We start from the raw sequence: 14,766 nt of genomic DNA, 5'->3' as shown, positions 1-14,766 counted from the left end.
TCCAGAGAGCCAAGTGACAGGGACATCACACAGCCGAGGGGGCAGACGGACCGACAGACACACCCCAACTCCCGCTGAGGGATCAGGACGCTGAGCAACACAGCCCCTCAGGGAGCAGGGGGCGCCGCCGCCATTTTGCGCATGCACCGGGGCCGCCCCTCAGGGCGGCGGGCGGCGGTGCCGCCTCAGCCAGCGCCATGGCGGCCGCCGGGGCGGTCAGGAGCAGCGGGAGCAGCAGCAGCAGCAGCTCCTTCTGCGACCGGCACGCCCGCCTGCTCCTGGCCCAGATCAACCGGCTCCGCGCCGGGCAGAGCTTCTGCGATGTGCGGCTGGAGGTGGGCCCGGAGGCGTTCGCCGTGCACCGCCTGGTGCTGGCGGCCAGCAGCCCCTACTTCGCGGCGCTGCTGGCGGGCGGCATGAAGGAGAGCGGCCGCGACGTGGTGCGCATCGCGGGCGTCGAGGCGGACATCTTCGGTACGCTGCTGGACTTCATCTACACGGGTAACGGCGGGGACGGGACGGGGTGGGACGGGGCCGCCGAGGGGGACGGGGCGGCCTCCCGACGGGGGTCGTCGCCCCCCACACGTCCCCACAGCGGGGCCCCGGCGCCGTGTGCCTGCCCGCAGGGGTGGTGAGCATCGGGGAGCACAACGTGCAGGAGCTGATCGTCGCCGCGGACATGCTGCAGCTGAGCGAGGTGGTGGAGCTGTGCTGCGAGTTCCTCAAGGGGCAGATCGACCCCCTGAACTGCATCGGCCTCTTCCAGTTCGCCGAGCAGATCGCCTGCCACGACCTGCTGGAGTTCACCGAGAGCTACATCCACGCGCACTTCTTGGAGGTGCAGGGCGGCGAGGAGTTCCTGGCGCTGACGAAGGAGCAGCTGGTGAAGATCTTGCGGAGCGAGGACCTGAGCATCGAGGATGAGTACCAGGTGTTCGTAGCTGCCATGCAGTGGATTTTGAAGGATCTGGGGAAAAGAAGGAAGTACGTGGTGGAAGTGCTGGAGCCTGTTCGATTCCCTCTCCTACCAGCGCAAAGGCTTTTAAAATACATAGAAGGTAAGTGAAGAAAAGCAAGAAGGAATATCAGATGTTTGAACAACGCATGCCTCGCTCAAATACAGAGCTGCTATATTGTGATAGATTTTGCTAGATTAATATCACAAGGAGTGAAAAGATTGACTTTATACCAGATGAGTTGTGTCTTTTAACAAATGAGCACAGCTTACTTTAAATACATGCTTTTGAAAAAGTCTTACAAAACTATGCAATCTTAATTGGGCTGCTGTTTTGAGGAGAATGTGGTAACTTTTCTACAGCTGAGTTACTTACTGTATATAACTTTTCACCATGCCTTTTTTAATATCCTTTTTTCCTCAAGGTATTCCAGATTTCAGCCTTCGGGTGGCCCTTCAAACTCTGTTGAAAGAATATTGTGAAGTCTGTAAATCTCCCAAAGAAAACAAGGTCAGCAGTTTTCTGCAAGCTTCTAAAGGTCGTCCCCGGAGGAAAGCCAGGAAGTACCTTTATGCAGTAGGTTAGAATGTGGCTGTTTGAACCTTGTAAAACAAATGATGAAGTAGTATCTCACATTACAGTACTGAAAGAGATACTGAACTATTTTTACGTAATGAGAAGATACAAAAATAGCAATATTATAGATTCATAGAATGGTTTGGGTTGGAAGACACCTTAAAGATCATCTAGTTACAACTCCCCTGCCATGAGCAGGGCTTACCTGCTTTCTGTTTAGAATTAGAGTGGGAGTGTTCACATTTCATGTCAGTATGATATGTTATTCAAAGGCTGGATCTGCCTTTAGAAGTTACTTGCCATGGGTGGAAAGCTGTAAATCAGCAGAGGGTTTGTCTGTTGTTCCCTATTGGAAGCACATTCTGGCAAATGCAGTTTCATTTCACTTCTTGTTCTCCTGAAGTTTGAAGTTTTCTCCGTCTAGAACTTTCTGGTTCATTTGATGGGATACATGCAATTTAGAAGTTTTCACCAGTGCTATAGTTTTGTATTGGAAGGGTGTTCTCTTGTTTCACCCTGTGGGAAGTAACAAAATCTTAAGATAGCAAAAGCTGTTGGCTGCTCTCTGCGTTTCGCTGAGAACATGAACAGTCATGTCAGTAGTGATGCAATGAAGTGTAGTAGCCCAAGTTACGTGACCTACAAGGTGACCATTGTGTGTTGGAGGAGTCATGCAACTTGGAAAAGGCTGAATCCTGCTAGAAGTAGCTAATGGCTGTTGCTGCTGTGCTTTTTGTGTGTTTGTTTTGTTTTGTTTATGGTTTAACTATAGGAGCATGGGATTGAGCAGGAAGCTCTTACTCAGCCATGACCTTTCTACTTGCTTTCTAGGGGGTTACACCCGACTGCAAGGAGGACGCTGGAGTGACAGCAGAGCCCTCAGCTGTGTGGAGCGATTTGACACTTTCAGCCACTACTGGACCACGGTGTCCTCTCTCCATCAGGCCCGGAGTGGGCTGGGTGTGGCTGTTGTCGGAGGAATGGTCTATGCCATTGGAGGTAACAGCTGAAACAAACACGTGCCTTGGGAACCTTCATTATGCTAATAGTAGGGCCCTGGCCTCCTATGTAAGGCATTTGTCTACTTCTGAAAAGAAGTGACTGCTAAGAGAAACTGGCTGAAGAATTGGTATGCATCAGAGGCACTGTCCTCTGTGCAGTGATTTCAGAAAGCTAAGTTGATTGTGCTTATTTTAGTAGTACGTGCCCTGTAGTGGTATACAGTAGATTCCGGTTCCTTAACTACAGTATCAGAGTAGGATTTTTGTTATCATTCTGATGGTGTTTAGGCAAGAGTTGTTAGATGCAGCAGTTTATTTACTCACAAAAAGTACCCAAGAAAATTGGTAAGCAGTGTCCCTTACTGACTTACTAACTTAGTAGGGATTAGTGTTGTGTGCTTTGGTTCCAGATGAGTTTATTCTTGGGAATGGACTTTTTCTTTGAAGAAAAACTTGCAGTATTGCATGGGCCTAACATTATGCAGTCCAAAATCCACTTCTAGATGTTTTCCTGACTGAATTTAGGGCCTTCAGAGACATAGGGCTTTGTTTGTTACATGGATACTGGAGAAATTGTAGATGGAGTTTTTCAAAACTGTTTTTCCTGTAAGTAGTATTGAGGAAGCTGGCAGTAGGTAACATAACTTCTACCTTTGGTAACAACTGAGTTAGGGTTCCTTGGTTCTCCGCCATCGCTGCTCTGAGTGTGCTGGTTAGGATTCCTGTTCGCAATTTAGTGAACATCTTTTCCCTCGTGGTATAGCAAGTCACTGGTAAGCATGTGGACATCCTCAGATGTACAAAGAGGTGGTGAGTATTCTGCAGGCTTTGTGTACTACCAGTAATAGCATCTCTTTCCTCACATGTAATCTAGTAGAAGCCTACAGCATGAGAAGCAATAGTACAAGACAGTCCACTTGTCTGCCTACCTGGAAAGGCTTGTTATATACGTTTGCACAAGGATGTGACGTGTAGCTCTACCTGGCAATCGTTAAAGAATGCTTGTGTATACTGTTTTTGTCACCACAAAACACATTCTTTGGTCTCGAAAACCCTGGCATTTGTGCTATAGAACAAAATGTGTATAGCACTGTGGTTGTTCACTCTGTTTTCAGTAGTGTTTCAGAGAACTGTTGACGAAGGCTGTTCCTCGTGATGGTTCAATTCTGAGTAAAATTGAAGTTTTCACTACTTTGGCTGTTTGGCTAGCTGAAAGAAAAATCATATTTTAACATTGTTTGTCTAGGAAGGAGTTGAATGCTTCTACGTGTGCACTGCTAAACATTGTGATTCCCCTGTCTCTGTGCTTGCTCTTATATGCAGGTGAGAAGGACTCAATGATTTTTGACTGTACTGAATGTTATGATCCCGTCACTAAGCAGTGGACCACTGTGGCTTCCATGAACCATCCTCGTTGTGGACTGGGAGTGTGCACGTGCTATGGTGCTATCTATGCTTTAGGTAACTTTTTTTTTTCTAGGTGAAGTTGATTTTAAGTGATAGTTCGTGGAACTCGTGAATCGATTTATCTTGAATATTACATCTTGGTGTTGCAAACGTGCAGATTTAAAGTTTTGAAAAAGAGCTGCGCAAACAAGTGTTAGTGCACCAAATACTTGTGGAATAGTTATTGTTCAGTTATAACTTGTCGCCCTAGTAGAATACATGCTGGTTTCTGAATTACTGTTGCAGGACACACTATGTCTAAAAATGCAGCTAACATAGTTTCATACCGTTAAATTTTTCCCCGTGTTTATTGTCATTTGCAGGAGGTTGGGTTGGAGCAGAGATTGGCAACACAATTGAAAGATTTGATCCTGAAGAAAATAGCTGGGATGTGGTGGGAAGCATGGCTGTGCCCCGTTACTACTTTGGGTGCTGTGAAATGCAAGGTGAGTACTGGTAACTTGTGTCCAAAAACAGTGGTGAGAGATGTTAGATTTTAAAGCTTTGTGTTTCAGTCATGAATTTCTTACCCTTGTCTTGTCCTGAGCTGTCACTTGCACAAGCTTGTGCCTCACTTATTTGTCCTTCTAGTACCTATTTCTACAGAAATTAAAGACCGTAAAGTTCTTCCTGTTTTCTGCCATTTACCTCGTGAAAGTAGTTTCCATGTGACTGTCAGTATGGTTATCCAGCTAATCTATTAACAGTTGATTGTCCTTCTTGGTATTGCTTTTATTTATCTCCCATATTTGTGTTTGTGTCTTTGTGACAATCTGAAAAATTACCAAAGGTTATCCTAGGACAACCATGTCTAAAGACTTGATCTGTAAATGTGCTTATTAAGCGTTTGATCCAGGCCTGGTCAGCAATTGCAGCCTTCTGAATTCTCCACCCTGCACTTGATTAATGACTGCTTTCATCAGAGCTTCTAGTGCTTAAGCCTCATAGCTACTTGTTTGAAGACTTCATGTATGCTACTTCTGGACAGATGGAGGGTTTTATTTGGGGTTTGTAATGCCAGACTGAAATGGGTGTTGTGGAAAGAATTTTCTGTCCTTCAAACTGTTTTATTTTGAACCTAATAGGGAAAAAACTTTGTTTCCATAGGTTTGATTTATGTTGTTGGCGGTATCAGCAATGAAGGAGTAGAGCTACGTTCTGTTGAAGTCTATGACCCAATATCTAAACGTTGGTCTGAGCTTCCTCCCATGGGCACCCGAAGAGCGTATCTTGGTGTAGTTGCTCTCAATGATTCTATCTATGCTGTGGGAGGCTGGAACGAATCTCAAGATGCTCTTGCTACTGTAGAAAGATACTCCTTTGAAGAGGTATGGTAGAGTCCCTACACTGAATAAACTTTGTGTAAGATGCTATAGAGATAGGCTGGTTCCTTTCTTTAAAAAGATAAGAAACAAAATTAAATTTCCAGTTTTCCTTTTCACTGCTGGTTGGTAGTACGAGTCAAATAAAGCTTCAGTGACCTCAGGGTCTGTCTGTCCTAACCAGCCTGCAGAATTTTGCTAATCTGACTCCGAGTGGAGTGTTTATGAAGGTTGTATGCATGCTTTTCAGAAACTGAAAGCTAACTAAGCATGGATATTCTGTAGCTTGATAAATACTTGGTAGGGTTAAGGTAGGGAGATAGATTTCCCCCCTAGCAGAATGGTTGTCCTTTGACTAGAGAGAAAAAACACTCTGAAAAAGTAAGAGCTGCCCTTTACTGCAAAACTTGAGGATGTGTCTTCTGCATCAAAATCATAATGGTGTTTTACTGTGTGAAAAATCACTTTGAACACAAAATTAGTCTTGTCTATTACTGCTCATGTTTATATGATGTTCTTTGGAACAGTAGCCAGTGTTAAAAGAAACACATACTCTAGTGTGGCTTTTTTTTTTTTTTTTTGGAGACAGACCTCATTATGCAGTGACAGAAGAAAAGAAAGGGTGTTGCATGTAGACAGTACGTGATCTGTTCTTTAGCAACTAGCATGATGTGCTAGCATTTTCACTGTGAAAATGTTGTCATTACAGTATTGATGATCCTCTTCATGCTGTACACATACTGTATTTGAGCCTGTGATGTGTTTGCTTAGTGTTCTTTGCATATGTTTCAATCTTTAGGCTTAAAAAACTACTTTTATCAGAATCGGGGCATACTCTAAAACTACTTGTTGACTCTTTCACGTTCTCGTTAGGAAAAGTGGGTTGAAGTTGCACCAATGAAGATACCAAGAGCTGGTGTCTGTGTTGTGGCTGTGAATGGATTTCTTTATGCCTCGGGAGGCCGAGCTCCCAGTCACGATTTCGCTGCTCCAGTAACCTCTGACTCTGTTGAAGTTTATAACCCACATATGGACAGTTGGACTGAAATTGCCAACATGATCACCAGCCGCTGTGAAGGAGGTGTAGCTGTGCTGTAAAGCACAAGGAAGAAACTTCATCCAAGGAATGAGTGAACATGTGTCTCCTCAGATTTCCAGTTTCATTGTCCAGAAACCTTCTGGCAGCAGAAGCTTCAGTAAAGACAGTGGAGAATTAGATGAGAGGGCTTTTCCTAGGCAAAAGGAAATATTAAAACTCTTGCCCATCAAAGTAAATTGGCTTATCCAAAGTCTGTTTCAGGAAGTACTCTGTTAAAGGTAGGAATGTCTCTTATGACTGGATTAAGTTCACTTAAATGGCAAATTTGCCCTGTAAAAAATCTGAAGAAATCATTCCAGCATGCTAGAGACATTAATCATATTAATTCCCTAAGATGCACTAAAGTTAGCGTCTTTAGCTGGTCGTACAAGCTGGCAGAAGGCTGCTATGGATGGTGGGAGTCATCTGATAATAAGAGCAGACTGGCTACTTGGTTAGCATTAGTTTTCCTTTTCTGGGAGAAAACAAAGAGGAAAAGATGAGAGGCAGGGAAGACTTGGTACCTCTACTTGTGACCCAGCTGCATTTGAGCCTCTCCTTCTGCTGCTGGGCATAGGCATTAAATGTGGGTTAGATGTTTACTTCCCTGCCACCCGACTAACTGTGATGGTAAGTGGCTGAGGATTTCCTGTTCTCTAGTTTTTTCTTGCAGTTCTAATAATGTCATTCCACTTCAGCACAGGCTTTTTTTTTCCCTTAGTGGTGTCAGCAATGAGAGTAGAGCTCCTTTTTTGTGTAAACTTTGATTTTAAATGGAAATGCTGTTCATTAGATTAGCTGTCCTGCAGTTAGGACTCTTCTTAAACTGAAAATCTAGGGAAAACATTTTGCCCATTTTTATTTTTCCTTACTTGTGTTTTACCCTGTGTGACGCATGCCAAGATTTGGCATTGGAATACATGCAAGGTGCACATGTTCATCCTTGCTACATCTTGTGTCCTGCCTCTTCCAAACTTTGAGTGGTTGGAGCTTTCCGTGATAGAATTAGCTATGTTCAGCATTGGAGTGATGCTATCAGTGTGTCTTGTCTTAATGAGTTTGCATTTAGCGTGGATACACTTAGTAGAACAGTTCTTGCAGGAGTTTGGAGTTATTTCTAGATTCATCTAAGTAACGTTGTACTTGAAGCTGCTTTTTGCACAACACGATTGCATCGTCTGCACAGCTATAGATGACTCTGAAATAAGGCTGCTTGAACTTTGATAGACAGTGTTACTCTAGAACACAAAACCACAACTGGAATGTTACAAAACAGGAAGCCTGCACTATGGAGACAAAGAGGCATTCATGCTGTCTAAGCCAATATCCCGTTTGTGCAATTAACAAATTAATATACGAGCAAAAGCCTCCAGAATGAGTGTTTCAGGTACTTTAAGAATCAAGGGTTTACATTCTAACACAGAACTGGGAGCTTGCCAGCCTAAAACGTGCTAGACAATGGAGTATTTGTTTCTCGGATCACTCAAGTTTTGTATGTTTTATTTCAAAATGATTTCTTAGGTGTGTCTATTCTGTCTTTTTTCAAGTTTAAGCTTGTTTTAAACAGTTTTTCATAATAAAATGCACTTTTGTAACTTAGTGTGGAATGCTCTTGAATAGGGTGCTTTCCCATTGTAATCATTGTTGTATCATTGCTACTTTCACCTAATAGGTTATTTTGTTTGTTTATTTTAACTGGAAATCCCCCTGGTTATAAATGTGGACTACTTTAAAGCTGCAAATAACATACTTCTGTAGTTAAACACTCCTGTGTTTTTGTTCAGTTTTGTGCAGCCATCTCTGGGATCAAAGGATAGGTAATATTTCTTAAGCTTTTCTTATTTAGGTTTCAGGATCCTTCACAAGCCATTTGAGAAACGTTACCTTCAGTGTATTTTATAAGGGAACTACACGTTCACTTCTCATCCCTTTCACTAAACTTTCTGGCTTAGAGCAGCTTGAGGGAATCTGCTGTTGGTATGAAGTTACCTTCTCCAGTTTTTATGGTCAGTTTTATGATGTTTCAGTGAGGCGTGGAACTCAGTTGATTACAGTCTCCGATATTCATCACGTCTTTCCCTGACTCAGGCCAAAGACAGTAAGTACTCTTGTCTGGATCCATTTAAAAAAAAAAATACTGTGTCTAAGTAAGAAAGAATAAAAGAACTGTTTTTATTCACAAACTCACTTTTACTTTGTTTATATTCAGAGAACATCTAACTGTATTGCCAATTCGGAGATATGATGCTGTTAGCATGTACAAGTCAACAGGGTATGCAAGTCAGATGCTCACATACCAAGCTGCTCTTTCAGCAACAAGAAGGCATCTCTATCTTGAGGATAGGCAGGTTTCTTAAACCGTTCTTTTGCAGAATGACAAATTTTAAGTTATGGTAGGTGATTCATTCTTCATTGAACAGCTATGAAGAACGGTGTTCTAAGACAGCTATGAGGATTAACTAAATTGGTCCTAAGAACATGTAGAGGTGTCACATTTCAGCTTTTTTCTTTTATCTTACACTGTACTTAATACTTCGGATAAAAAAGCTACAGTAAATAAATTCACAGAAGGTATAGTTGGCTTCTGAGGTAGCTGAAGCTGGAAAAGGAAATGAGCATGACTGATGCTGTTGATTTTTCCCCTAAATGATGTTAGGAAGAGAATACCCTCCTGCAGTCTGTTTCAATAATCAGTCAATCACAAAGGGATCACAGGGTACGATTCTATTTGTACCTGCCCAGGTTCCTCAAGTAAAACTGGAGTTGAGGAGGGAGGACACACAAGCTTTTTTTCAATTGTATTGTCTGATCTCTTAGTGCTAGCAACAGAGTCCTTGTGTCATATCATACCAAGTATCATCTGACAGTAGGAATACGATGGTTCTTCATGACTCTGTGTGCAACTTCCTCACTTAAATAACCCTCAGTCCAAACAAAATCTAGGAACTAACCTTTTGTCTCTTGTGGAGCTTGAAAACAGTTTTCTAGCTGTCCCTGCTAAATCACAGCATCTGAATGACATTTTAGGGGAATGCTGACCTTGACTTGCCACCACAAACAAACCTTGCCTATGCCTTGCATATTCCTTCTTATCTGACTAGTGCTTAATCACACAGCATTTAAAACATCTCAGTTGAAATAAGGTAGAGAAGTTTTGCCTCTCTTTTCTTGCATTTCCACAAAATAGGAATTGAAAGCTTATGTATTTCTGCACAATTCCACTTCTTTAAATGCTAAACTTACTGCATTCATCTTGTTATTGTTTGGAACACATTTATGACTATATGGTTGTTCTCCCTACCACAGAACATCAGCACGTTATAGTTAAACCAGATACTTTAATCATTCAGAATAGAGCAGTTCATACCTGTATTACATGAATCTCCATATTAAATTAATATGACAGTGACATCTTACCTCATTCAAGAGTGATGCTTTGTTCTACAGGCAATAGCAGATTCATGCCTGCCTTGGAAGCGATCAGTATTTGCAATCCTTCCTTCCTAAATTTGCTATGAACTTACTTGCTTCGAAATAAGCATCTCGATTAATGCCATCTTATGACATCTAAGCATGAATCTTTATTTTCCCTGGACCTCAATACAAATACCTTATTAGCAGATAAACAGCTTTTTCCTCTTGCTTTATTGTTTTGGGTCCTGCTATTTATTTCTGCTGATAATTAGGTTCTTCTCTGAGTAAGCTTTCATTGCTACAGTAGCTAACAGTGATAACGCTGCCACCACTGTTGCCACTATTCTCAATCCTTTAAACCAAATAGGATAAGTAGGAAGAAGGGAAAGGTCATAATGTAGTGCTATCCCTAAGCCCATTACCAGCATTATTGCACCATCAGTGATATCTTTAAAAAGCAAGGCTTGCCAGGCAATTAGAGGAGGAACCATACTGTTAGCCAGGTTCATCCAGTCTGGCTTGGCTGGGCTGTTTTCCGGGACAGCAAACCCCCACCTCATTCCTCCTAGGAAAGAGAGGATTACAGCACCGTAGGTAACCTGAGCGAACGCCAGCTCTGGGTAGTAGGTCCCTTGGACGACCATTGACAGCGGCACAGAAACAAACGGAATCAGCCCCGCCAGGCTTAAGTAAAGGGCTGGCTTTGGAGAATCCTTCAGCGATTTCATACTTTGTCGAAACAGGCCCAAGTCTTTGGTCTCAGATTCTTGGGGGGGCTTTTTCTTTAAGAGAGGAAGAGAGGTGTGAAAAGCCCGGAGCTTGACTGCATACACAGATGCTCTGTTGAGGCTTGGACATCTGGAGAGAAGACAAACATCTCTCTGCAGACAGAGGCTGGGAGAACGGCAAGTTGTCTTATTCTTTCCATGCAGTAGTAGTCTGGGGCCGGTTATCTTCTGGAGCTGCAATTATAAAATTTGTTCTGAACACCTTACAACATACGCTTCCTGTCCTACAGTTAGAGTATATATGAAGTACTGTGCTGAGCAAGTAGTTTTTCTGCTCAGAGAACATCACTGATGCCATTCTTCTTTGGCTTTCAAATGTTTTTTAATGTAACAGATCAAGCTGATATAGCTTTCACAACCTAGCTGACAAAGAGCAGCTAGGCTCTCCAGTGAACAAGCAGACCTTACTCACTGTGAAAGGTGTATATACCCACTTATTCTTCCACCCACGCAAGCATTCTTTAAGCATTTTTAATTTAACTTGTCAGGCCTTTTCAGGAAATATGAAGTGATTTCAGAAGTAGAACAATGTGACCCCAGAAAATTGCTACTATCCCCTCACTACTCTGTAACAATAATAATAATAGGAGAAAGGGAATTTCGACACCAAAATTTTATTTTTAAGAAGTTCGCTTTGGCCAAAGCCATTCTGAAAATTAGGAATGTGCTTGAAACATGTAACTGAGATAAACATGTGACTACTCTAACTTGTAAGTCACTTTTTTTCCCCAATGCTCCAACCATGCACTTTGTTATTCTAGAAAAAAAGAGAGAGCAAAGAAAGCTTCAGAAACTTACTCTGAAGGGTGTGCGGAAGCAGCATCGTTGCATGAGGTGAAACATATTTGCTTTACTGAGACCCTAAAAGAGACAAGCACAGGTGACGGCCTGAAGCTGATGAGCAGCCGAGCTCATGCTGTCCCCGGTAAGGGCCCGGGCTGCTCTGTCACCCGGCCGCCAGCCCCTTACCGCGGGACGTTTCGGAGCAAGCACCCCGGGCGCTCTCCCACGCCTCACCCGCCGCAGGACATCGCCTCAGGCCGCCGCCACCACGGCTCCCAGGGCAGCCGCCGGATATCCTGCGGCCCGGGGCAGCGCTCCGCTGGGGCTCGGCCCCGGCCGGGAACGGGAACGGGGCGGTTCGTTCCGCCGGGCGGGGAAGGGCCCGGGCGTGCGTGGCAGCGGCCGAGGCGGGGAGCCCGGTACGTGCGGGGCCGGAGGCGGCCGGGCCCGCCCGGCGGGGCAGGGGGGGGACGGGCGGCGGCTGCGGGCCGGGCCGGGGCAGGCCGGGGGGCGGCCCCGTGAGGGGAGCAGCGAGCCGGGCCTCAGGCGGCGGCGGGGCCGGGCACAGCTCGGTGCGGCCGCGCTGCCCCGCGGCTCCCGGCGGGGAGGGAGGCGGAGGAGGGAGCGGGGCGGCTGCTGCCGCCCTGGCGGTGCCGACATTTTGTCAACGCGCCGCGGCGAGGTGCGGCGGGCTGGGACTACAACCCCCAGCGTGCCCCGCGGGCACGGGGTGGCGGCGCGCTGCCTTGTGGGTCTCGTAGTTTCCCGCTCGGTGCGGCGGGGAGCGTTAGAAGCGCTCCGCGTGGCCGGCGGCGGAGCCGGGGGGGGGGGTGGGCGTGTCCCTTCCGCCTCGCCGGCCCCGCCCCCCGCGCTCGCGAGCCCCGCCCCCTCCGGCCCCCGGCCGGGCAGGGCCGGGCAGCCATTTTGGGCAGAGCTTTGTTATGGTTCTGGGGCCGCAGCAGGCAGCGAGAGGGGCCCGGCCGGTGAGTGCGCCGCCAGCCCGACCCCCCCCTCCTCCCACCGCTCCCGGTTCCTCCTCACATCCCCGGGCCCTTCCACGAGCCCCGACCCGACTCCTCCGTACCCCCCCAGCACCGCCTCGGAGCGGGCCGGGCTCGGCCTCCCGTGGGCCGGGCCCCCGCTGGCGGCGGGGAGCGGGGAGCGGGGCGGGCCGGGGGGGGGGGGGGGGGGCGGCTCCGGGCAGCGGGACCCCGCTGGGCTCCGTCCCCGAGCCCTCAGCGAGGGGCTCCCCGCCGGGCAGGGCCGCCCGACCGGGCCGGGGCAGGGCCGAGGCTCCGTGGTTATTGTTTCCTGCTCGGCCGGAAAGTTTGCGGCGCCTGACACGTCCCCCCCCCCCCACCACCTCCCGGCCGCGCTGAGGGGGTGGCTCCGGGCTGGCAGTAAGGGGGCTGCGGGGCCGGGGGGGGTAAAGTCCCCGTGGGGCCGGGCTCGGGGCTTCCTGCTGGGCGGAGCGCCCGGGGCTGCCGCTGTTTTGGTGGCGAGTTGGAAACGAAACTGGGCGAGCCGTGCTTCGGGGGGGGGGCGGGGGGGAGGGAAAAATGGAGGGGGGGGGGTCCTCGGGCTGTCCCCGGCCTTTCTGTAGGGCTGGTGGATGGGGTTTGCCGCCCCCCCCCCCCCCCCCCCCCCCCGCGGCTTCACGCAGCCACCCGCGTGCTCCGGGCAGCCCGGGCCGGGTGTCCCCGGCTCGCTGCGGGCCGGGGAAGCCGTCAGGTGTCGGTGGGGCCCCTCGGGAGCGCGGCTCCAGGAGCCAGCAGCGAGCAGGAGGCGGCTTTTCTCGGCGTCCTCCGCCCGGAAAGTTATTTCTGGGAGCCTGGTGCGTGCCCAGGTAGCCTGAAGTCTTGGTGGTTTCACGTAAACAGCAGTGCTTGGGCTCGATCAGAATAGCTGTGCTCTCGCCTGGCTTTTCAGACATTTATTTAAGGCTTTAAACTGAATTTGGTTTAATAACGAGCCATGTTGGAGCAACTTCAGCGGTTCTTGGCTTTCTGTACGAGCCGTGGGTTCTTAAACAGCTCTACCCGAGCAGTCGCTGTTGAAATCCTTGTAAGCAATGGCAGAATCTTTTAAAAGCATTGCTGCAAAATCGTTTTATGTTAATGCGACCAGGTAAGTCAGCGTTTCCTTCCCAGCCCCCAAGGTGTGAGTGACACAGGTGTTAGTAATGCTGATAATATTCTGGAAGGTTGGAAGTGGCTGAGTGAAGTATGTAAACAGCAGAGGGGGCGGGAGGCACGGAGGTGAGAAAACACCTGAGATAATTGAAGAGCCATCACGGATGAGTTTACCGGGGAGTTACATTGCTGCTGTAAAAATCTGAGATGTTTATGAAAAAGACTTGCGCAAATGTTACTTCGTGAATGAATATATGGGTGGTATTTCAAGCGAAAGGTTCCCTGTGCTCACGTATTTGGAGTCTGGTGTTTTCAAACTTCCAGTCTCTGACTCAGGAAAGAAACAGGTGTAGAGCCCTGGAAAGAGGAAATAAAATTACTGAATTTAAGAAGAGTAGTTTTTCCTTTCGCATTAGTTCAGAGTATTTCTAGAGAAAACTACCATAAAATAACTTCTTAAAGTTTTGTGTTTAGAATAGAAAAGCTTTAGGTGATACTTTCCTTATTTTTTTTTTAGCAGCTATTTGTAAGGAAGCACAACCTCTGCATATTTTATACATCTGGTTTGTAGTCTTAATCCTATATGACACAGAAGTTTCCATTGCAGATATTATACTAGGACTTGAAGTGAAAATATGCAGGGAACAGATGGCATTTAAAAAAAAAGCCCCTTTTTGTTTCTACAAATGTCTCTGAAATAAGAAAGAGGAGTAGAATGCAGATGTGATAAGTATCACAAGCCAAGTGCAAATGGACACTTTCTGAGTTACTAGAAAAAATATGTTACTTTGAGAACATTTTTGCAGGTTACGGTCACCTTGTCTTAACAGATGTGAGTGCTTTGTACTTGGAGTTAGTGCCTCCTGACTTTCATGTTTTAAACTAGGAAATCAAGTCACTGAAGAAAAATAATCTTGGCTAGCATTTTTACAAAATGTTAGAAACATTTCAAGAACTGTGGATTTCTTTTTTAATAGCGAAAAATATTGTGGTTAGATCTGTGAATTTTCTCAGTGTGGGATGTCAGTGAAATTCTTGTCTTCACTAAAGAAAAAAAAACTTTATTGAACAAAAACTATTGAATCAAGAGTTAGAAGTAGCTTTTTTTAATTTAATGTTTTGTTACAGGATGTTTGAAGTTAGCTGTGTAGCTGCTGAATTGGTTTGGTTGTGAAGAGTACTTCAGGGCATGCTTTATTCATTTGCCTGAGCAGATTGGAAAAGAGCTGGTTATGTTAAGCAGAGCTAAAACATAAAGCACCTCTCTTCA

At 46.3% G+C, this 14,766-nt stretch overlaps 3 protein-coding genes across 6 annotated transcripts in view; 2 read left to right on the top strand and 1 right to left on the bottom strand.

Moving 5' to 3' along the window:
- Positions 1-58: 58 nt before the first annotated feature.
- Positions 59-7,974, top strand: IPP (intracisternal A particle-promoted polypeptide). Of its 2 annotated transcripts, none has more exons than XM_083846944.1 (8): positions 59-474; positions 627-1,058; positions 1,381-1,536; positions 2,364-2,531; positions 3,857-3,994; positions 4,303-4,425; positions 5,087-5,307; positions 6,175-7,974. In XM_083846944.1, exons 1-8 carry the CDS (start codon positions 198-200, stop codon positions 6,397-6,399), a joined length of 1,740 nt encoding a protein of 579 aa, XP_083703070.1. In that variant the 5' UTR covers positions 59-197; the 3' UTR covers positions 6,400-7,974. The 2 variants fall into 2 exon arrangements, with proteins under 2 accessions (XP_083703070.1, XP_083703069.1); XM_083846943.1 differs by having other exon boundaries at positions 59-501.
- Positions 7,975-8,548: 574 nt separating this feature from the next.
- On the bottom strand, positions 8,549-11,690 carry TMEM69 (transmembrane protein 69). Of its 2 annotated transcripts, none has more exons than XM_083846970.1 (3): positions 11,551-11,690; positions 11,380-11,442; positions 8,549-10,755 (listed from the first exon to the last, which is right to left on the bottom strand). In XM_083846970.1, exons 2-3 carry the CDS (start codon positions 11,422-11,424, stop codon positions 10,042-10,044), a joined length of 759 nt encoding a protein of 252 aa, XP_083703096.1. In that variant the 5' UTR covers positions 11,425-11,442; positions 11,551-11,690; the 3' UTR covers positions 8,549-10,041. The 2 variants fall into 2 exon arrangements, with proteins under 2 accessions (XP_083703096.1, XP_083703097.1); XM_083846971.1 differs by having other exon boundaries at positions 11,599-11,669.
- Positions 11,652-14,766, top strand: part of GPBP1L1 (GC-rich promoter binding protein 1 like 1) — a 33,806-nt gene continuing 30,691 nt past the window's right edge. The window contains exon 1 of one of the 2 annotated variants that reach the window (XM_083846951.1): positions 11,652-11,783. The gene's annotated coding sequence lies outside the window, so the exon portion shown is untranslated. Of the gene's footprint in view, positions 11,784-12,193; positions 12,348-14,766 lie in introns of those variants that run through there. The other variant, XM_083846950.1, reaches the window with a different exon arrangement.

Source organism: Anser anser (genome assembly GCF_964211835.1).
Source record: "Anser anser genome assembly, chromosome: 8".
Classification (NCBI taxonomy): Eukaryota; Metazoa; Chordata; class Aves; order Anseriformes; family Anatidae; genus Anser; species Anser anser.
The sequence above is the reverse complement of the archived record's forward strand: the minus strand, read 5'-3'. Positions and strand labels throughout refer to the sequence as shown.